At 48.0% G+C, this 21,618-nt stretch overlaps 2 protein-coding genes across 3 annotated transcripts in view; one reads left to right on the forward strand and one right to left on the reverse strand.

Annotated features, from left to right (window-relative positions):
- Positions 1-3,420: 3,420 nt before the first annotated feature.
- On the forward strand, positions 3,421-12,629 carry Dynlt1 (dynein light chain Tctex-type 1). The gene is made up of 5 exons (XM_004651100.3): positions 3,421-3,535; positions 7,346-7,387; positions 11,202-11,325; positions 11,883-11,960; positions 12,208-12,629. Exons 1-5 carry the CDS (start codon positions 3,509-3,511, stop codon positions 12,276-12,278), a joined length of 342 nt encoding a protein of 113 aa, XP_004651157.2. The 5' UTR covers positions 3,421-3,508; the 3' UTR covers positions 12,279-12,629.
- A 6,021-nt stretch (positions 12,630-18,650) lies between these two features.
- Tmem181 (transmembrane protein 181) overlaps positions 18,651-21,618 on the reverse strand; it is a 59,594-nt gene continuing 56,626 nt past the window's right edge. The window contains exons 14-17 of one of the 2 annotated variants that reach the window (XM_045158655.1): positions 21,140-21,222; positions 20,483-20,572; positions 19,400-19,466; positions 18,651-19,040 (exon numbers count right to left, since the gene is read on the reverse strand). In XM_045158655.1, the coding sequence (XP_045014590.1) occupies positions 18,962-19,040; positions 19,400-19,466; positions 20,483-20,572; positions 21,140-21,222 (319 nt within the window). In that variant the 3' untranslated portion in view covers positions 18,651-18,961. The remainder of the gene's footprint in view (positions 19,041-19,399; positions 19,467-20,482; positions 20,573-21,139; positions 21,223-21,618) is intronic. The other variant, XM_045158656.1, reaches the window with a different exon arrangement.

Consider the following 21,618-nt stretch of genomic DNA (forward strand, 5'->3'; position numbering starts at 1 on the left):
TTGCCAATTCCCATACATTGAAGCACAATTCCTGTGTTTTCCTCTGTCAGGTTCAGAGGTTCAGGTCTTACATTAAAGTCTTTGATCCAATTTTGAACTAATTTTTGTACAGGGTAAGAGATATGGATCTAGTTTTATTTTTCTATATATGTATATTCTGTTTCTCCAGCACTATTTATTTATTTATTTGTTGTTGTTTTTGTTTTTGAGGTAGGGTGTCACTCTAGCCAAAGCTGATCTGGAATTCACTATGTAATCTCAGAGTGGCCTCAAACTTATGGCTATCCGCCTTTTCTGCCCCCTTGTGCATCTGGCTAACATGGGTCCTGGTTTGAGCCTCGAACTGGGGTCCTTAGGCTTCACAGGCAAGCGCTTAACCGCTAAGACATCTCTCCAGCCCTATTCAGTACATTTTAATTGTGCACCTGCAATGGGTCCAGGCATGATATCAGGAGAATAAAATGAACCTGCACAGATATTTCGGAAGACAAACATACCCATTCGTCCATTTACTGAGTAGCCTCAAAATGCCAAACACTGGAGCTTCAATAGGAACTTAGATTCTAAATGGAGAGATTCCACAAAGAGTCAACTGTAAATAATTCCTTCCAAAGTGAGGGGCATGCTAGGAACAGCAGAGAACACAGGATAAGTGAGCACAGAGGGAGGATGTTGCGGGTGGAGAAGGGATAATGGCTCTCCCTGAAAACCAAAGAAACTAAAGGGTTAATAACTGTCCCTACGGGCGCAAGGCCTTGAAGAAACATCAGATGCAGTCAGTCCCAGACAAGCCTGACAGCTCCTGGGATTGATGTACATCCCTTAACTCAGAAAAGTCTTGAAGGAATAGAAAACCATCTGGGTATCTTCCATTAGATAATTCTTGCTTTAAAAAGGCCTATTGTGGACTAGAGAGAGGGCTTAGGGGTTATGGTGCTTGCCTGCAAAGCCAAAGGACCTTGGTTCAATTCCTCAGGACCCATGTAAGCCAGATGTACAAGGTGGTGCATGTATCTGGAGTTTGTTTGCAGGGACTAGGGGCCCTGGCACACCCATTCTCTCTCTCCCTCTTTCTCTCTCTCAAATAAATAAATAAATAAAATTATATATATGTGTGTATATATATATTTAAAAGGCCTATTCTGAGCAAGGACACAAATAGCTATAGCTCCTTACCTACTTCCCTTGGACGTGCACCAGGTTCTGCACCTGTTTCGCTGAGGATCCTCCTTAGAAGCCTGAACCCCAGCCTAGCTCAGTGCTTCAGACTGCATCCCATGGGAAGGCTTCAAGCCCCTCGCTGTGCTTCAATAAACAGTCTCTGTCTGTTGAGATGAAGTCTGCTGTTTCCCTTTGCTTTTCTCTTTCACTCTCCTTACTGTGGTCTTGAAAGGCCTCTCGACAGAGGACATTTTGAGGGAAGTCTCCCAGGGACAAGTCTGCATGCTAACAACACAAGGCAGAATGGGATAGAAGAGGAAGTGTCCTTGGTTAGATTCCCTATGAAAGGCTCAAGTAAGACACTTTAGTAAGTCATCCAACTTTTGGTGACACGGTTGTCCAAGTGAGAGACACTAATCTTGAGCCAGGGTGGGAAGGCTCAATGAAGAAGCAAGGGTCCCTGAGGGATTGAATGGGAATCTAAAACTTAACTCTCGGCTGGAGGGATGGCTTAGCGGTTAAAGTGTTTGCCTGCTAAGCCAAAGGACCCAGGTTTTGATTCCCCAGGACCCACGTTAGCCAGATGCACAAGGGGCACACGTGTCTGGAGTTAGTTTGCAGTGGCTGGAGGCCCTGGTGCGCCCATTCTCTCACGCTCGCTTGCTCTCTGTCTCTATGTCAAATAAATAAACAAATAAGTAATACTTAACCCTCAAGTCTCTGGGGTCTTTAAGATGAGCTCTTGCTAGGGATTTGGGCAGGGGTTCCAAATAAGGAATAACAGCTCAACTTAAGTGCATGGTAAGACCAGACCTAGCATACTTCAGAGTCTCAACTCCACGCATTTCAGTACACGTAGCAGGGGCACACGTGGCAGCCTGTCACAGAGAGCAGTCAACAGACAGCTCAGCTGCTGTTGCCACAAAGACCCCTGAATCAGAGCCGCATGTGTGTCTACTTCACTGTGACTAAGGAAGCCAGAAAGCCAGTTGCATTTCACCAAGTTTTCTACCCCCAAATTGTGTGTGGGTGTGTGGTATGCCTACATGCTTGTATGTGACATGTGTATGCAATTGCTTGTGTGTGTGGAAGACAGAAGACAACTTTCGGTGTCCCACTTCAGAAAACACCATCCACCTCCCCCCGCCATGTAGGTTCTTACTGTAGCTCAGACTGACCTGGAATTCACTATGATGTAGTCTCAGGCTGGCCTTGAACTCACAGTGATCCTCCTACCTCTGCCTCTCCAGTGCTGGAATTAAAGGTGGGCACCACCATGCCCAGCCCATCCACCTCTTTTGGAGACAGGGTCTCTCATTGGCCCGGAGCTCACCAATTATGCTAGACTGGCTGGCAAGCCAAGCTTCAGGGATCCAAGTGTCCAGTGCTGGAATTACAGGTGTACACCACGCCTCAGGATTTTACATGGATGGTGGGATTTGAACTTGATCATCATGCTTGCAAAGCAAGCACTTTACACAATGAAGTATCTGTCCAAACCCCTCTCCACTCCTCCTCAACGATGTTTATTTTATTTTGGTTTTTATGTATTTATTTATTTTTGTTGTTGTTTTTTTTTGAGGTAGGGTTTCACTCTAGCTCACGCTGACCTGGAATTCACTCTGTAATCTCAGGGCGGCCTCCGAACCTCCTACCTCTGCCTCCTGAATGCTGGGATTAAAGGCGTGCACCACCACGGCCGGTTTTTTTTTTTTTTTTTTTTTAAACATAGTGCTTAAAAGGAAAAAAATTCTCATTTACTGTGTGCTGGAAAACTTCACACTACCAAGTTTTGTTTAGTTACCAGAATTTTCTAAACCTAGATTTCCAAGGGAAGGTAGCCAATATCTCACAAAACACTCATTTAAAAAAAAAAAGATAAGTTGTTACTAGTTGTTGGAATCAACTTGTCAAATTCCAGTTAATTTCTACAGTGTGAGCCTACAGTCGGAGGTGGCCAGGACGACGCTTCGCCCTCCTGCGCTGGCTTTTGTTTTTTTGTTTGGTTTGAGTTGCCAGGGTTTAGAGAGCTACTAGGCCACTCGGTGGGGTCCACGGGGAAACCACCTCCCGGAGGGCCGAAGGGCGTGCCAACTCTGGGTCTTCCAGCGGCCACGCCCTGGGCTGGCGGGATCTCCAGCGCAGAGCCCGGGGAAACAGACAGAGCGGCGGGCGGAGCCTGGCGGTGGGCGTGGCCCTGGCGGTGGGCGTGGCCCTGGGAGAGGGGCGTTCCCCAGGGCGATGGGCGTGGTCGGCGCACGCGTAGGCGTGAGGGTGGGCGGGGCCTGAGTGCGCCTGCGCAGTTTGCGCCACTCAGGGCGGCGTAGGCGACGGGTCTGGAGGAAAGATGGAAGACTACCAGGCAGCGGAGGAGGTAACCGCCCGACGGGCCACGGGAGGGTGGAGATCGAGAGCCCCGGGGCGTCCTAGCCGCCTTCGGCCACAGGAGGAAACTGCGCCGCCGCCGCCGCCCCCCGCCTGGACGCTGCGGTGGTTCCCGGCGGCGGGGTGGGGGGCCGGGACGCGAACCCCTTCCCGCCTGGGTAGCGCCGGGGCAGTTAGCCCGGAGGGCGCCCGAGCTCGCGGAGTCCGGAAGGATGACATCACTCCGCCCCTTGCTCCTTAGTGCAGACCCCCCCCCCCCCGCCCCGAGGGATGCTCCTGGACCCGGATTGGGAAGGCTGGAGCCTGGACGTTCTAACGCAGGAGTCCAGAGTGGCATGCGTGACATGAGCACACAAAGCCATCTCCCAGTCCCTGAAAGTCGGGGGGGGGGGGGTCTGGTGTCCAGGCTCTCTGCCAAGTGCGGGCACGTCAATAGAACCTGCCTTTGTCTCAGTGCCACACCTTGTCCCTTCCTCCCTCCTTCCCTTCCTCCCACCCAGGCCACCATGAATGGGTACATTTCTTTTCAGCTTGAGTTCAGGATGTTACTAAGATAACAAGTTCTTGTTGGGGAAGAAAACAGACTCTTAGTGCCCCAAGTAGTAGTGTAAAACACGATTATTGGCCATTCAATAAGATACCTACGGTGAGGGTGTTCACTTAAAATGGCTTTTTCTGGGCTGGAGAGATGGCTTAGCAGTTAAGGCGCTTGGCTGCAAAGCCAAAGGACCTATGTTCGACTCCCCAGGACCCACGTAAGCCAGATGCACAAGGGGGCACACTGATCTGGAGTTCATTTGCATGGCTGGAGGCCCTGGTGTGCCCATTCTCTCCCTCTCTCTCTCTCTCTCTCTCTCTCTCTCTCTCTCTCTCGCTACCTGCCTATTTCTGTATCTCTCTCTCAAATAAATAATATATATATATTTTAAATGGCTTGTTCTTCATTCTAACAAGCTACTTACTTGCTTCTTGCCGAGTTATCTTCGTTGCAACTCACATAGAATACTGTGTGTTATGCAGCCAGTCCAAAATTAAAACTATACTTTAGAAAATATGATTGAAATTTAGTTCAGATGTGGGAAGTTTGAAGCAAAAGAATGTGGATTGATCTTAGTTTCAGTTTTGCTCTAATTTCACAACCCAAACTTTTTGTCAAGGCTGCATTTAAACTTATTTTATTTTATTTATGAGAGACTGAAGAAAGAGGCAGTGGAAGCCAAGAGGGAGGCAGAGAATGGGCACACCTGGGCCTCCAAACACTACAAACAAACTCCAGAGGACTGCACCACCTTGAGCATCTTATGTGGGTACTAAGGAATCAAACCTGGGTCCTTAGGAGTCTCAGGCAAATGAATCCGTTAAGATGGCTTAACGGCTAAGCTATCCATCCATCCCCTCCCCCAAAGTTTTTATGTCATTGTTTAGATGCTGGTGGCAACCAGTGAATAATGATTTGAGAGGCTTGATTTGAGAGTCTTGCTAGCAAAGAAAACGTCCTCTCCCTCCGCCTGAATAGTTAACTGTTAACATGGAGTAGAACTTTCAAACAAGGAAAAGAGCCTGGTGAAGAGAATGCCTTTAGTACTGCATCCTGATTCCACCTTTGGTGTGTGAACTGGCTAGATGACTCAGACAGATGGTCAGGGCCTATCTGTAAAGTGAAACAGCTGTCCACAGTGACCATGTTTTGTACAGACGCGGGCTGGGGGAGGACGAGCCTGTGACAGTCTTCTCTTAGGCTTCCCTTTGCGGTCCATTATCCCTGTCAGTCCCCCTTCCACCCCCAAGCTGTCAACCCGAGCCTTTGCTGCATGTCCTCTCACTTCATGGAATTCTCTGGTAGACGCTGGAACTGTCCAGTGGATTCAGCACAGCTGCTCTAGTTTCCATGAAAGGTTCGTTAAGATGTGCTTCTGTCTTCTTGATTCTCTCAGCCTGTGGAAAGTGTGCAGGGAGGGACTTTCCACTAAGGCTTAGTTAAGGATCACTAGAGTCACTTAGATCCTGTTTCACTGCCTGGAATGTCTTGCTTTCAAGATATTCCATGTTTTCATTAACGTGGTGATTCGTTTTATCTCCAAGGATGACTTCCTGGGAGTAGGAAATGAGATGGCTTTGGGAAGCCAGCCCTTGTTCATTGTGTTGACAATGGGGTATTACTAGTTACAAAACAAACCAGGGGGCTGGAGAGATAGGTGGCTTAGGATTTAAGGCACTTGCCTGAGATGCCTAAGGACCCAGGTTCAGTTCCCCAGGACCCACATAAGCTGGTTGCACAAAGTGGCGCATGCATCTGGAGTTTGCTTGCTGTGGCTAGAGGCTCCGGCACACCCATTCTTTGTCCCTATCTGCCTCTTTCTCTCTCTGTCTCTCAAATAAATAAATACAAAATACTAAAAAATAAAAACTGAGCAGGGATGTTGCAGTCCAGTTTGCATTGCTGGCAGAAATCACCTGGCCAAGAGGAGCTTTTTGGAAAAATGGATTTATTTTGACTTACAGACTCAAGGGGAAGCTCCACGATGGCAGGGAAAACAATGGCATGAGCAGGTGGACATCACCCCCTGGCCCACATAAGGTGGACAATGGCAACAGGAGAGTGTGCCAAACACTAGCCAGGGGGAGCTGGTTATAGCACCCATCAGCCCGCCCCCCCACAATACACTGCCTCCTGGAGGTGTTAATTCCCAAATCTCCATCAGCTGGGAACCTAGCATTCAGAACACCTGAGTTTGTGGGGGACACCTGAATCAAACCACCACAAGGGCCCACAGTGGTCAGCAGCCAGCCAGGCAAGAAGGAAAAGTCCTCCCAAGCAGGACTCTGCTGCCTTCCTCCCATCAGGACACACTTTGAGGCCTTGGAAGAATGCCGTTCAAGACAGGGCCAGGGCCAGGCACATCCGGGGACTCAGCAGTCACTTGTTCCCATGGGAGGAAGCACATGGGCAGGCAGGTGCTGACTAATGGTATTTTCAGGTTGGCCTCATACCCATTCAAAACCACCATTATGTAAAAGGGTAAGAAAACTAACTTGTGGCACTCGGTGGCTGCTGGCAACCCACCCTCTCAGTTAGCAGATGGTCAGTCCTGACAATGATCCTGAAATAGTGTAATCATTATGTTTTTTATTTTTATTATTTTTTAAAAAAATTTATTTATTTGAAACAGAAAGAGGCAGATAGAATGGGTGTGCTAGAGCCTCTAGCCACTGCAAATGAACTCCAGACACATGTGCCATCTCGTGCATCTGGTTTACATGGGTTCTGGGGAATCAAACCTGGGTCCTTAGGCTTTTCAGGCAAGCACCTTCACCACTAAGCAACCTCTGCAGCCCCATTAATAAGTTTTGACTCGTGGTGGCTGCTTATGTGTTAGGCCTCCTGATCTGTGTTAAGAAGGTACCTGTTCACATTGGATTGCTTACACTGCTTCAGTTAATTTACATAAAAGTTGAAAACTCACTAAAGCCTCTGTATTGGGTCATGATTCTAACAGCTAACTGCAGTGGAAGGGCAGACATACCTGGTTTGAAGTGTTGGATTGTAGCATGATTTTAACAGTGTCCCTTCAGGTTCGTTTCATGTGCTCTGGTCCTGCCTGGAATTTGCTAGCTCTGTGATGATGCTCAGAGAGCTACTTTACTTCTCCAGGTCTCTTCATGGCACATCCCTCAGTAGTCAACAGCCTGCCAGGGGCTCTCTAAAGTCTTCATTCTAACGTACACTGATTGTCTCTGTGTGCATCTGAATGCAGTGGAGATATCATAAATCAAACTGACTTCATTTTCTTCTTTACAGACTTCTTTTGTTGTTGATGAAGTAAGCAACATTGTAAAGGAGGTAAGAGGAGACATGCTTGCTTTTGAAGTGTCTGACAGGCATGTATGAATTAAAGTCTGCCTTGGAATAATCTCAATTATAAAGCTTGTGGGCTTCAGCATTTCAGGAAACATTTTTACTTTATGAATGGGTAAGAATCACTCCCTTTCTTGCAAATTATATGTACAGAAATCTTTATTTTTTAAAAAAATTAATACATACTTTTATTTACTTGAGAGAGAAAGAGGCAGAGGGAGAGAGAATGGGTATACCAGGGCCTCCAGCCATTGCAAATGAACTCCAGACATATGCGCCACATTGTGCATCTGGCTTATGTGTGTTTTGGGGGATTGAACTTGGGTCCTTTGGCTTTGCAGGCAAGTGCCTTAACCGCTAAGCCATCTGTCCAGCCCTGCACAGGAAATCTTACGTGGCATTACTACTGAAGGTTTCCAAAGCAACAGTCTATATAACCGTTTGGCATAGTTGGCTCCTGGGAAGAACAAATGTCTCCAGTGCTGAATGAAGAGGAAGTAGTGACAAAAGGAATTGTTACTTTGCTTGTTGCTGTGACAAAATACCTGACAAAAGCCACTTAAGGGAGGGTTTATTTGAGCTCCTGGTATGAGGGGATACAGTTCATCATGGCAGGGAAGTCATGGCAGCAGGGGTGTGAAGTGGCTGGTCACACTGTGTCCTCAATCACAACAGATGACTGGTGGTATTCCTCTTGCTTTCTCCTTTTCCCCCTCTCTTCAGTCTAGGACCCCTAGCTCACCAAAAGCTAGTGCTGCCTACATCCAGGGTGGGCCGTCCCTCCCTAAGTTAAAGCGCTCTGGAAACGCCCTCCCAGACATGACTTCTAGGAGACTGCCAGTCCTGCCCTCCTGACAGTGGTTAAGCACCATAGGGAGGTTTGGTCCTCATTCGGCAACTAGTACCTAGCGAGGGAGCGGGCTGGGCTGACTCCAGGGGGCCTGTGGAAGGAAGGGCAGACTTTAGCAGAAGCTGGGACTCTTGCTGAGCAATGCCTGTCACTGCACATGGTGCCAGTGCTTCAAGATTGAAGTATCTAAACAATTAGAACGAATCGAGACAAAAGAGGACACTCGGCTACAGACAGCATGGCCCAGGGCCTTGTAATGGGCTGTTAGGAGTGTGCGCGGGAGTGAAAGAGGCAGGTGGCTGGAATGGCAAGGCCAGAATGAAGCCAGCTTCCTGCCTGAGAAAGAATGAGATACGATGCCGAAGTCACTGGCTGAATGGCATTAGGGTGCCAATGGAGGTTTCCTGGGTAATTCTGGATGGACTTTAGTGCCAGTTATTGGTGTACATGACTGAGTTATGCCAGAGTGGTAAAGGACTGCAGTCTGTTTTATGAAGAAGTGTCAAAAGCAAAGAAATTTTCACTTACCATGTCCATCATTCGACATCAGACATGAATCTCTGGTCGCTTTGCATGGTGTTAACGGTGTTGGACGTGGGAAAGTGGACCTGCTTTGTTAGGAATCTACTCTTGCCTGGTGTTTTGTGTTCACCTGCACTTCGTTACCAGGCAGCAGTACATGTAAAAGCACATATGGGCAGTCTCCCGCGAAGCAGGTGGGGACGACATGGTGTCACTTCAACACACAACACTTAGCAAAAGTGACTTCCGTGTTCAAGCTATTTTAAGTACTATGCAGTTGTAATGTAGGCAGGTTTAGGATCAGAGGAAAGAGTGAATTTCAGAGCGAGTGGAGAGGGTTGCTACAGTTAGAAGTTTGGCTTGAACAGAGCCCCTCTTTCTTTGACAATGGCCAGGCCTAGCAGTACCTTGACCAAAGCAAGGCTGCTCGTCCCCAGCCTGCTGTGTGTGGGCCTGGAGTGAGCAGCCTTGACAGGATGAGGAAGAACCAGGAACCCTGTCAGCATGACTCACCAAAGCCCGGCCTGAAGGTGGAAGGGGTGTTCTCCGATGTAGGGGTTTGTTCCTCAAAAGCAGGGTCGCTGGACTCAGCCCCCGCCATAGGCCCTGCTCCTCGCCCACCATTCTGGACCCTACCCCAGGCAGCACGTTCCTTCCCCACAGTGTGCTCCCTGGGTCCCTGAACAGTGGCTTTTCTGTGTGCGTCTGAGAGCAGAACATGGTCCTCACTGAAGTTTTCATTTTTATTCTAGGTCATAACTGTCACAGAGACAGTTGTCAGGCTTCCAGCAGAGCAGGTTAGAAAGGGGGAGAGAGCCGGGTATGATGGCACATGCCTTTAATCTCAGCACCCGGGAGGCAGAGGTAGGATGATTGCCCTGAGTTCAAGGCCAGCCTGAGACTACATAGTGAATTCCAGGTCAGCCTGAGCTAGAGTGAACCCCTACCTTAAAAAAAAGGGAGGGGGGGGGGTTGGAAAGGGGCTGGAGAGATGGCTTAGCAGTTAAGGCACTTGCCTGCTAAGCCAAAGGACCCAGGTTCGATTGCATAGGACCGACGTAAGCCAGATACATCTGGAGTTTGTTTACAGTGGCTGGGGGTCATGACATGCCCGTTCCCTCACTCTCTCTGTCTCTTAAATAAAAATAGAAAGAGCGGGGGGATGAAAGCTGCTCAGGTAGAGGCACACTGGCTGGCATCACTGCAAGAGGAGCTGCTAGGGTAAGACCCCGGGGGTCCTTTGATGGGAATCTCATGGTAGTCTGCTGAGCAGGAACAGAAACGGGGAGCCATGTTCTCAGTAGTCCTGGAAAAGGGGGGAATGTCGCCACAAATTTAAGTTTTGAATTTATTTATTTATTTATTTATTTATTTATTTATTTATTTGAGAGTGACAGACACAGAGAGAAAGACAGGTAGAGGGGGAGAGAGAGAATGGGCGCGCCAGGGCTTCCAGCCTCTGCAAACGAACTCCAGATGCGTGCGCCCCCTTGTGCATCTGGGTAACGTGGGACTTGGGGAACTGAGCCTCGAACCGGGGTCCTTAGGCTTCACAGGCAAGTGCTTAACCGCTACGCCATCTCTCCAGCCCAAATTTAAGTTTTGAAACAAGAAGAATTGTTTTTTAGTTATCTGAAAATTGTACTATGTTAATATAGTTTCAGCAAATGAGGGATAAAAAGAATTTGTAGGCTGGGTGTGGCGGCACATGCCTTTAATGCCAGCACTTGGGAGGCAGAGGTAGGAGGATCACCATGAGTTCAAGGCCAGCCTGAGACTACATAGTGACTTCCATATCAGACTGGGCTACAGCCAGCCTCTACCTTGAAAAGTCAAATATATATTTTGTAAATACATGTATATATGAATTATCAGTTGTATAAATAACCCAATAAAAATTCACCTAACAGTATTTAGAAATATATTAGTTTTTCATAAAAACATCTAGTATACATTTAAGAAAACAATATTTTCTAGCCTTTGTAAGGGAAAAAAAAGGTGCTTATCTCTAGGTATTAGCAAGAGCGATGACCATTCAATGTAATTATTAGGTCAAAAGGTTAAACACAGGCTGTGGAGATGACTTAGCAGGTCACAGGGCTTAGTGTGCAGGCAGAAGGGCCTGTGTGGGCTCGACTCTGAGTTCACTTCCCCAGCACCGTGCAGACAGCTGGGTGTGGCCGTGCATTCCTGTAACACCAGGGCCAGAGACTGGGCTTAGAGCTGTGGGTATAAAGCCAATGTAAGACTTGACTTAAATGCACTAACATTGCTGAACCAAAGCTGACTGCAGAGGAGTCCTCATGATGGAGCAGAAACCCGCGCCTTCCACAGGTCTTCTTTCTGCAGCTCCTGGGTGGTCCGTTGTGAGTGAGTGGGTTGTCAGGTGTGTTCTCTGCCCCTGACCTCCTCTACCTTGTTTCCCAGGCTATTGAAAGTGCCATCGGCGGCAACGCTTACCAGCACAGCAAAGTCAACCAGTGGACCACAAATGTCGTAGAACAGACTTTGAGCCAACTCACCAAGCTGGGGAAGCCATTCAAGTACATTGGTAATGGACTTTGCTTTCTTACTTGTCTTACTTGGTGGTGGCTCACCATGGATCAGAGGTGTGTCCAGGGCCAGAGCAGAACTCACTTGGCAAGCTGGTGCTTAAGATTCAGGAAAGTCCCTTCCAGGAGCCGGTCTCCGTGCGGTGTGCTCCCTCTCACGTGGCCTGCGTGGCTGCCGTTTAAGGGCAAGTGTGTAGAGGGTTTCTGACTCGCACCTTTGAGAACACATAAGTGGCGAGGAATGGGAAGTAAGTACTTTGTCAACAGACAAATCTGTCCACTCCTGGAACTCTTCTTCTTATTATTATTATTTTTTAAAAATTTTTATTAACATTTTCCATGATTATAAAAAAATATCCCATGGTAAGTCCCTCCCTCCCCACCCCCACACTTTCCCCTTTGAAATTCCATTCTCCATCATATTACCTCCCCATTACCACCCCCAGAACTCTTAATGGGAACATCAGTCATGTGATCTATCTACATATGTGAAGAGCAGGCAAGGTGAGACGTGTGCTGCCAAAATTTCTCTAATCAAAACTTGTTTTAATTTAAGTGACCTGTGTAATTATGCAGAAGAATGGGGCTGGATTACACACTGCAAGTTCCTGCTTCTGGGACAGCTCTACCGATGGTAAGTTTCCATTCTCTTCACGAAGCTGCCCATGCACGTTGACCTCGAGTGAAGAACCTGCTCGGTTCATGCTTTGAAATATATTACCTCAAAGCACTGTCTCGTGAAGCATGTGCTCGTAGGTCCCATGTCTTCCAACGCATGTCATACGAGTCACTGTACGTTCTGTGGGCACGTGCTGTCTTAAAGGGTTGAAGTCAGCCTCCTGGGCTTCCTCACCTGCAGCGCCTGCCTGTCTTCCCTGCAGGGAGCTGCACGGTGCGTTGGGAGAACAAGACCATGTACTGCATCGTCAGCGCCTTCGGGCTGTCCATCTGACCTCCTCGCCAGCCCTTGACGCCTCTCGTCTCAGCTTTCTATTCCACCTTCCTAACCGCAGGTTGTGAATTCGGTGAACACGTTTGTCCTCTAAGTGTGTGTGTTGTGGCACTCAAAACGTAGAGAAATAAAACCAAATGACCACACCATTACATGCACTGCACACTGTTAGTCATATGTCCTCTGGCAGTCTGAGGATGCATTGCCACTTGTCTTAATTCAGTTTCTTTTCAAAGGTGCTAAAAACTGAAATCTGCTAGTGGGAAAACTATCTACTCTGAAATGATTCAAATACACTAATTTTCCATACTTTATACTTTTGTTAGAATAATAAATTATTCAAATTTAAAATTCGTGTTGTTCTTCGTAGTCTGTGTGACATCACAAGTAATGTCGTTTCCTGGCTTCAGAGCACATCCACAGTCAAGGCCCCACTCAGCTCTTTTCAGCCATCGTCAGAGAACACAGGAACACCCTGGCTGGTGGTGCCAAGAAGAGAGGCCAGGCCAGGATACTCCAGGGTCAGTCGTCAGTGTCACCAGTGGTGGAACATTGTCACTCTGGCAGGTTAAACAAGTGTGGAGTGATCAGCAACAGTTGGGATATGCCCCTCAGAGATCTAGAAAAAGTGATCTGTTCGGTCCTTAGTCTCGTTGTACTGACCTCCTTGGCTGGTGTCGTGACCACAGAGATGAAAGAGGAAATGCTAGGTCTCCTGCTCTAGGGATGACAAAGCAACATGCTTTGGTTCTCTCCAGCACAAGGATTTGTTGATGTCACCCATGGCAGCAGGATCACACCATGCTGAGTCCCTTCATTCCTGAGCTCCCACGTTCTGGAAGTTGGGCACAAGAAGATGGCAACGCAGAGACCTCTAACTCTCACAGGCTTGGCCCAAAGCTGCTGGCACTGTAACTTGTAAAATCTGTGTTCATTATTTTTCAGTAGCAACCACATGCTGTTTTAGTACTTCATAGCTTACACAAAACTTTCATAACTACTTAGTTTGTAACAGCTTTGGCATTATTTGTGGGCCAGAAAGTATGTGGGAGTTCATCTCAATTGTCAGCTCGGTTGGATCTAGAATACCCAAGAGACAAATCTCTGGGCTCGTCTGTGAGAGCTGCCAGATTCATTGAGATGGAAGGCCCACCCTGACTTTAGGGTCACACCATTCCCGTGCGCTGCGGTCTCATACAAGATGAAGAGAAAGGCTGATACCTGGCCGGAGGAGGTGTCACAGGGAAGACACAAGGGTCCAGCCCTGAGGCATGGGGGTGGATTTGGAATTCCAGTCTAAAGAGATGCAAAGTGCCCGAGCTTTGCCTGGAGTTCCTCAGTGCGCTTGCTAATGGTGCTGGTGTGGCGTGGTGAGGCTTGTGGCTTTTCTGTCTCTGCTTGGACATGTGGAAGCGGGCCAGGTCCTGCTGCCATTGTGGAACTGGTCCTCTACAATAAATCCCTTCCTGCCTTTGAAGGTCATCTCAGCGGCTAACGCTGTCCACTGCACTCTGTCATGTCTTTCTTCTAGGTAATGATATTTGATAATGCTGTAATAAATTTTTTGTGTACTTTTCTGATGTGTTGTTTCATAATAAAAGCCACCTTCATTGGAAAACAAAAAAGTGAGAAAGGCTGAGCACCAGCACACATCTCTTGGCTTCCTGACTGCAGATGTCCTGTGACCAAGTTACTTCCTCCCGTGTCACCGTACCTTCCTGGCCATAATGGCCTGTAGTCCCCCCCCCTCAAACTGTAAGCCGAGATGAACCCTTTCTTAAGTGGCTTTCATCAGGATTGGTCACTGCAACAAGAAGAGCCAGACAGAAACCTGGTATGAGAAGTGGGGCTGTTGCTGTGGCAACCCTGACCATGTGGTTTGTAGGCTTTGTAACTGGTTTGCAGGAGGAATGAGTTTGGAACTTTGGGCTAGAAAAGACCTAGAATGCGGGTTGGAGAGATGGCTTAGCGGTTAAGCGCTTGCCTGTGAAGCCTAAGGACCCCGGTTCGAGGCTCGGTTCCCCAGGTCCCACGTTAGCCAGATGCACAAGGGGGCGCACGTGTCTGGAGTTCGTTTGCAGAGGCTGGAGGCCCTGGCGCGTCCATTCTCTCTCTCTCCCTCTATCTGTCTTTCTCTCTGTGTCTGTCGCTCTCAAATAAATTTGAAAAAATAAAAAAGACCTAGAATGCTGTAAACAGCCTAGTGGGCCGTTCTAGTGGGAATTTGGAAGATTGGAAGACCAGAAGGCCAAGAGAAATGTGGACAGCTGGTGACCCAGCTCATGAAGTTTCCGAGGGGCACCAGCAGACCACTTTGTCGGCAGCGAACATGTCGGGACAGGACGGCACTCATGCTTTACCGTGGCCGCCACCCGCTGCTTTCGTCCAGGTCTGTGACGGGGCGAGGGAACAACTCGCAGAGCAGAAAGATGACCAACGCGTCCTCTGGCAAGGGAAGTAGGGTGGTCATGATCAAAGTTCAACCTGCAGACAAAACTGATTGAAAGGCAGCTGCAATTATTAAAGAGATCAGCACCACTAGAGAAACCTAGTACTTCTGTACCAGGACAGCGGGAATCTAGCTTCAGGGTAGATCCTCAGGTAGATCCCACCTGGCAGTGAGAACCTAAACTGGGGATGCCAGTGAAGTGAGTGGACACTGGAAGAAGAGGGGCCGGGGTGGGGGGACAGGTTACATTTTAAATCAATACAGTGTGTTTGCAGGTCATCCAGTGACTTAACAAGTCCTAGTAAGGGGTGGGGGGCAAAGCTCAGGCCTTCCATTATCCCTTTGGGCCACCTATGGGCCACATAAGACACACAGTGATTAAGACCTTGTCAGTTTCTACTTGCTGAAATGAGAACAGTCCTGATCCAGTCTCCAAAGTCCTTTTTCTATGTTTTTCCCTCCCCCACCCCCCATACTGAGGACTGAACCCAGGGCCTCATGCTTGCTAGGCAAGTGCTCATCCACTGAGCTGAATCCCCAAAGTCCTTTTTCTAAAGCATTCACACAAAGAGCAAATGAGTCAAGACACAAAGATTGAAAGTTAGAAAACTACCCTTATGGGAAAGGGATATTGTCAGAAGGAAACTGTTATACTTTGAATAGTAAATGTCCCCCAGTAAAAGCACATGTGTACTTAGGGTGGCACTATTTTGGGAGGTCCTGGAAACTTTAGAAGGAGGGGAGGGAGTCTATTGAAGGAAGGAGATCATATGTCTTGCCGGGGCCCCTTCCTGTCACTCTGCTTCTTGGCCACAATGAGGCGAGCAACTCTGCCACCCACAGTTGACCGCCATGAAGTTTTGCCTTGTCACAGATCACAACAGTGGAGCCATCCAGCTGTGGACTGAGATCTCAAGCCATAAACCAAAATAAGGTTTTCTTCCCTTGTAACTTGTTCTCCAAGTATTTGTCAATTTCAGCAATGAGAGGTCTGAGAAAGAAGCCATTCCCAAAATGTGACTTTGCCATAAATAAACGTTTATTTATTTACTTTTGCCTGATTGATTACAATGGCCACTACTCGGGACCAGTGCTGCCCTGACCGTTCCACACATGGCGTCCCAACTTCTCTTCTAAGCCAAAAGCCTAGTGTTTTTATTTTACAAATATGTACAGTCTTTTTGAAAAAGGCAGTTTTCAGTAGCAGAAAGTCCTGTTTCACATATTTTATAACTCTTATAAGTATATCCAAAACATCAAATTAAGATAAATTGTTTAACAAAATGTCACAGACTAAAGCAATTTCCCTTTGGCCTGGGGGAAAAAAAGTGATATTTTACACCTCCACCCCTAACAGCTAAGGCAGCAGGCTTCTGCAACCCTCAAATACACACATATACTTCAGCGTCTTAAGTCTATGCTTAAATCTTCATACAGAAGTCCCTCTTAATTATCCCCCTGATGGGTGCCTGTGTTTTTCCTGTGGAAAGGATTCAGAGAGTAAGTTACTGGCCCTGTTATAACCTACTTATCATAACTGTGCCTTCAGAAATAGTTCAGGAAACACGTGAGGCTGGTGACATTTTGTAACCTGTCCATCTAGCGAGCTGGGTTTACGTAGCGTATCTGATCTTACTGCAGTCTGCCACTGTGCACAGTGAGCACCTTGTAAGCCTTGACTGCACTGTCTGTACACACCCCCTCCTCTAGCACCGACTTCACTGCCATTATGATTTGATAATAAATCAAACAGACCTATTACCCACATGGATAACACAGCTCCCCCGAGGGAAACCATGAGATGCCTCTGTCATCTTCCAGGCTCCCCTGGACTGGACCAATATAAAAATATCCCAAAATTGATATATTCAGACCACGACCAGGAAAGAACTCATATCAGCCCTTTGAAGTTATAACTGAAGGTTGCAAAATGTTAATACCCTCAAAACAGCTGTGTTACTATCAAAAGTTTCTGGCAGACACTCTAATAAAAACAGTGTTTTAACCTAATACCTATGGCACATAATCTACACATTAACTTCTCTACATGTTAAGCAAGATTTTATAGAGTATATAATATGATATACATAACACATTAGGGAAGAAGTTGGAAACATGTGACTTAATGAACCATTTCCCCTTGAGTGCTTTCTCTGTAATTTGTTTCTTGTTTACAACAACAACAAAAAAATCCGTATTTTTATTTCATTTATGCCATAAAGCAGTGTGTAAAGACATTAGTCATCAGTTTATATACACCATAGGACAATTTTTAAAAACTCTAACATCTGTGCCTAAACACCTCAAATATCTTACATTTAATGATAAATAACAGCATTCCAAATCATGGGCAGTCTTTTATAATGATTAAGACATGTAAACCAGAGCATGTATTAGAGTATGTGAATCAGAAGTCAGTATTCATCAGTGTACATAAAATTATAAATGGAGTAGTCTTAGAAATTGTAAAAGTTGGTAACAGAAAACTCTTTTCAATATGTCTGGGTACACAGACTCAAAAAAAAAATGATCACAGCACTGTAAATATAAAAATCATGTAAACTCGAGTCACCCTTGCAATAACACAATTTCCATCCAAACATTCATATTTACAAGGTCTTTAAAGAAATCTGTAAATGGAATCTGTATTAAAGTACATCATTGCTAACGTTTAAAAAGACAGCAAGTCAGAATGGATAGTCTCCCGAGCATCTGTGAGGTGTCTGCCCACCTGAGGTGGACAGTGGCCTGCAGCTCCGAGTGGACATCTGAGTTGGTGCATAGGTGACAGGACATGAGAGCTGCCTGAGGAGTGAGTGGACCTCTGCTCCTGGGCCCCTGCATTTGCAAGTCGGCAGAGGGAGGACAGCCACAGGTACGGTACCATGTGATGGTAGGGACATGTTGAGCATGGCCAGGAAAAAGTGAAGACCCCGCAGAGCCTCTGAGGGAAAGGAGCTGTGCTCAGAGCCTCCTTCCATGCTGGCTACCACAGGGCCTGAGCATCTACTCCCCACAGGGCAGCACAGCCGCGCTCTCCGAGGCCAGGGAATGACTTTCAAATAAGTCACCTCACCCAAAGTTGTCTTTTTTTTTTTTTTTTTTCCCCACAGCACTTAAAAGGTTTTACTTCCCTTCATCTAGCTTCCAAACATGAAACTAAAAGCTTTTCGGTAATGAACCTATAATATAGCAATCCTTCACGTAGCTTTCACTTAAAAAAATAAAGCTCTCCGGGGCTCCCTGTCCAGCCGCTGCGCTGGAATGGGAAGGGCGACCCTGTTAGCCACCCCATTACAGGGAGACCTGCTCTGCTCACGTACGCACACACTCGCACATGGACCCTTAAAAAGCACCAAGGCGTAAGGCCTCGCCTGTGTGGCTGGTGACTTGGAAAGTGCCCTCGCAGCCGTTCCTCTTTGAGCCTTCCAACCCTGCTCTGAACTCCAGGGCATTATCAGCAAGGCTCCAGTGGCAGCAAAGGGCCGGAGCCTGGCCACGCACTCGCCTGAGAGTCGCACCGCACATGCTCACCAAATGCAAGCTGCGCCGCCACTCCAGATGCTTGGGGAGCAGGGCCTGACCACTCCTGGGACCGTGGGGCTGGATGGCCCTTGGAGTGCGGGGTTAAAGGGAGGTACCATAAAGAAGGAAGGGAAGGAAGGTTCACCCTGCCACGCTGGGGCTTCTCATGAACTTGAAGTTAGTGAATTTTCAAAAATTTTTAATTATTTATTTGAGAGAGAGAGAGAGAGAATGGGTACACAAGGACTTCCAGACACTGTAAACGAACCCCAGATGCACGTGCCGTGTTGTGCATCTGCTTACGTGGGTCCTGGATCCTTTGGCTTTGCGGGCAAGCGCCTTAACTACTAAGCCATCTCTCCAGCCCTAGTGAATTATTTTGAAAAAAAAAAAAAAGAAAGTAATGAATTTCTCCATACCACTGAAAACATTCTCATTCTCTCTCTCTCTCTTCCTTGTGACATCTTTATGAAAGAATTTGTCCTTTTAATTTTTCATCCACTTTCTTCCCAAATAATGGAGCTACCCTGGCAACAGACTTGGCCCAGCATTTAAAACAGTTTTGGTTTTTCTTTAAAAAACATGTAAACAAATAACAGGAAACCTTTGCTTACAAGACCAGTCCGAACATCAGCAGGGGGGAGGGAGGACCAGATCCACCTCTGAGGACGGCCTCTGGCCTCCCTGCCGCCCGCCTGCCACCCACGGCTCAGTCGCTGTCAGACTCCTCCTTGTACTTGGCCCGGATGGCCTGGCCGTTCTGCAGGGGCATTTCTTCATAGTCACTCCTGTAGTAAAACAGACCTTTGACAACCCGCCACCCTGGCAGCTTGGCTGCCACTTTCCCTTCACACTGACCGCCATGCTGAACCAACTCATCCCACAGCTTCCCTCAGGGTCTCTGGCCACTGGACACCCCCCCTCCCCACTCTCCCCACTTGACTCCCAGTGCCCATCAATCCAGAAACTTCCGATGACATCGGCCACAGTTATCATGCACTGCAAAATGGAATGAATGCCTGAATCACATGATGCAGAACGCCATGGCACTCCTGTGTAACTTTCTAATGCCGCAAAGGCAGTCTGTAAATATTAGCTCAGTAAATATGCAGGGCCAGGCCAGACTGCTCTGGTGACAGTGACTTACCCATAGATGACATCGTCATCAGAATCATTCAGCATGGAAAATGCAGGGTTGTCCTTCAGCTGGGACTCTGGAAACCAACAACAACATTGTGTTGTCAGCTCGGATGGGAATCTGAAGAACAGGACTCCCAAGCCCAGACCTTGTGTGCGCACTGTGTGAACGTGGGCAGGTCACCCTCCAAGCCTACTTCTTGTTTTAATTTTAATTAAGTTATTTATTTGATAGAGAGAGAGAGAAATGGGCACGCCAGGGCCTCCAGTCACTGCAAACGAACTCCAGACACATGCGCCCCCTTGTGCATCTGGCCAATGTGGGTCCTGGGGAATCAAACCTGGGTCCTTTGGCTTTGCAAGCAAATGCCTTAACCACTAAGCCATCCCTCCAGCCCAAACCTTCTTCTTAACTATAAGACGGGCTACTGTATCTGGCTCCAGGAAGACCGACTCCTGCAAGAACTAGCGAGGAACCAGGGGCCATACACCTGAAGCTGCCTCCTCTCACTTTCTCCTAAGTCCACCCGGGCAGGAGATGGAAGACGAGCCCAGAAGACCCAGCTCCACCCTGGATCTGCGGCAAGCCTCCTCTTCTGTTCCTCCCTCTGACTGTTCTGTGTGGAAGCTCAGAGAGGCAGCCCATGAGGGTGATGATGCCAGGCCGGGCTCATGCATCCTCATCTGCTTCGCCACCAACCCCCCCCCCCCAACGTGCCACATTGAGGGTTGTTTTGCTTTTTTAGGCATTTTGGTTCTGCAGGTTTGGGTTTTCCTCTAAATAGTTATGATGTGAATATTTAAGACTTGATTTCCTATGACCAATGGACATACTGCTTGTGCTTGGCCCACTAACAAAACAAGGTGCGACTGTGTGCTTGGAAGAGCAGGACACACAGGGGCAGTATGCTGTTCTAAGCCAAGCTTTAGCCCCCCGCCCCCAGTGCATCTGCCATCTGTCTCCCTGTGCTCACAGAGAAGGTAACATGAACCACAGGGCCTGGTGTGCGGGGAAGAACCATCAGGGGGTACTGAACCGGTGGAGACTTGTTTGGGCTACCTGGCCAGCAACCAGGACCTCAGGGTGTCTTACCATACAGAGCATTCTTTGACGGGGAATACACAAAGGCCAACGTGTAGAGGTAAAAGTTCAACAAGCCATAGAAAGATAAGAATTCAGCTGGTGGTGCAGGTCAAGGGAAGGAACACGGGTGTGGATGTGCCGTGGGGGGCGGGGGAGGCTGCTCACTTCCTCCCGGCCACCAGTAGCCCTTTCCAGTGTGAAGCTGGCAGGACTTTGTGAGCCCTTCCCTATACCCACAGGCACTTCCTGCCAAGCCTCCATCAGTACTCAAATCAACCCTTGGGCCACTCCTCCATGCTCTCCCAGAGGGATCAGCAGCTCATGAGTGACCTAGGTCTGGATTCAGTCACACTGCAACGACAGCAGCGAGGGATGGAGAACAGTTCAGGGCGCTGGTGTGCCTCGCTGTGTGGTGACTAATGTCAGGCACTGGCTCAGCCTTGCTGTGTCTGACCCTCCTGCCTACCGAGAAGGATTGGTGAAGTTGACCTTGCCAGGGTCAATGAAGCCAAGAAAATGCTTAGTGCAGACAGGGCCCACGGGGGCCAGGGGCCTGCACAGCACCCGTCACGAGGAGCTGATCCATCTCCTCTTAAGCCTCCAACCTAAGGAGCTAACTGCACAGGCCAGGGAGCCGCAAGGCCAATCCTCCAAGGACAAGGATATAGTTCTGATAGTGAGCGGACAGTTCTGCTACAAAGTTGTCTTGTAGGACTTGTGCTCCGAACCTCAAATAAAGGATGATGATGCTGAAAGGAAAGCAGGGGACATGGTTATGTGAAGACAGAGAGGATGGCACGGCATCTTGTCATCTGCCCGCCTTGTTGACATAGCTAGTTGCAATGTCTTCTTCATGGAAACATTTATACACATGCGACCACCACCCACCCCCATGGCCACTGCAGGAAATATGGCAAAAAGGCTAACTTCCCAGAGGCCACAAGTGGCTCCCACCCACAAAGATGCCAACGTCCACCACGTGCCACTCAGGCAACCACAAAGGAAGGGCAGGGGTGTAGACTCCCCCTACTTCCTACATTTGAGTTTTTGGATTTTAAGAAATGAGACAAACTCTAAACTACCAAACCATTCCTTGGTATTGATTTAAAGAAAACTGCCTTGGAGTTGAGGGAGGGACCTCTGTG

The sequence above is a fragment of the Jaculus jaculus genome, chromosome 9 (assembly GCF_020740685.1).
Source record: "Jaculus jaculus isolate mJacJac1 chromosome 9, mJacJac1.mat.Y.cur, whole genome shotgun sequence".
Taxonomy (NCBI): Eukaryota; Metazoa; Chordata; class Mammalia; order Rodentia; family Dipodidae; genus Jaculus; species Jaculus jaculus.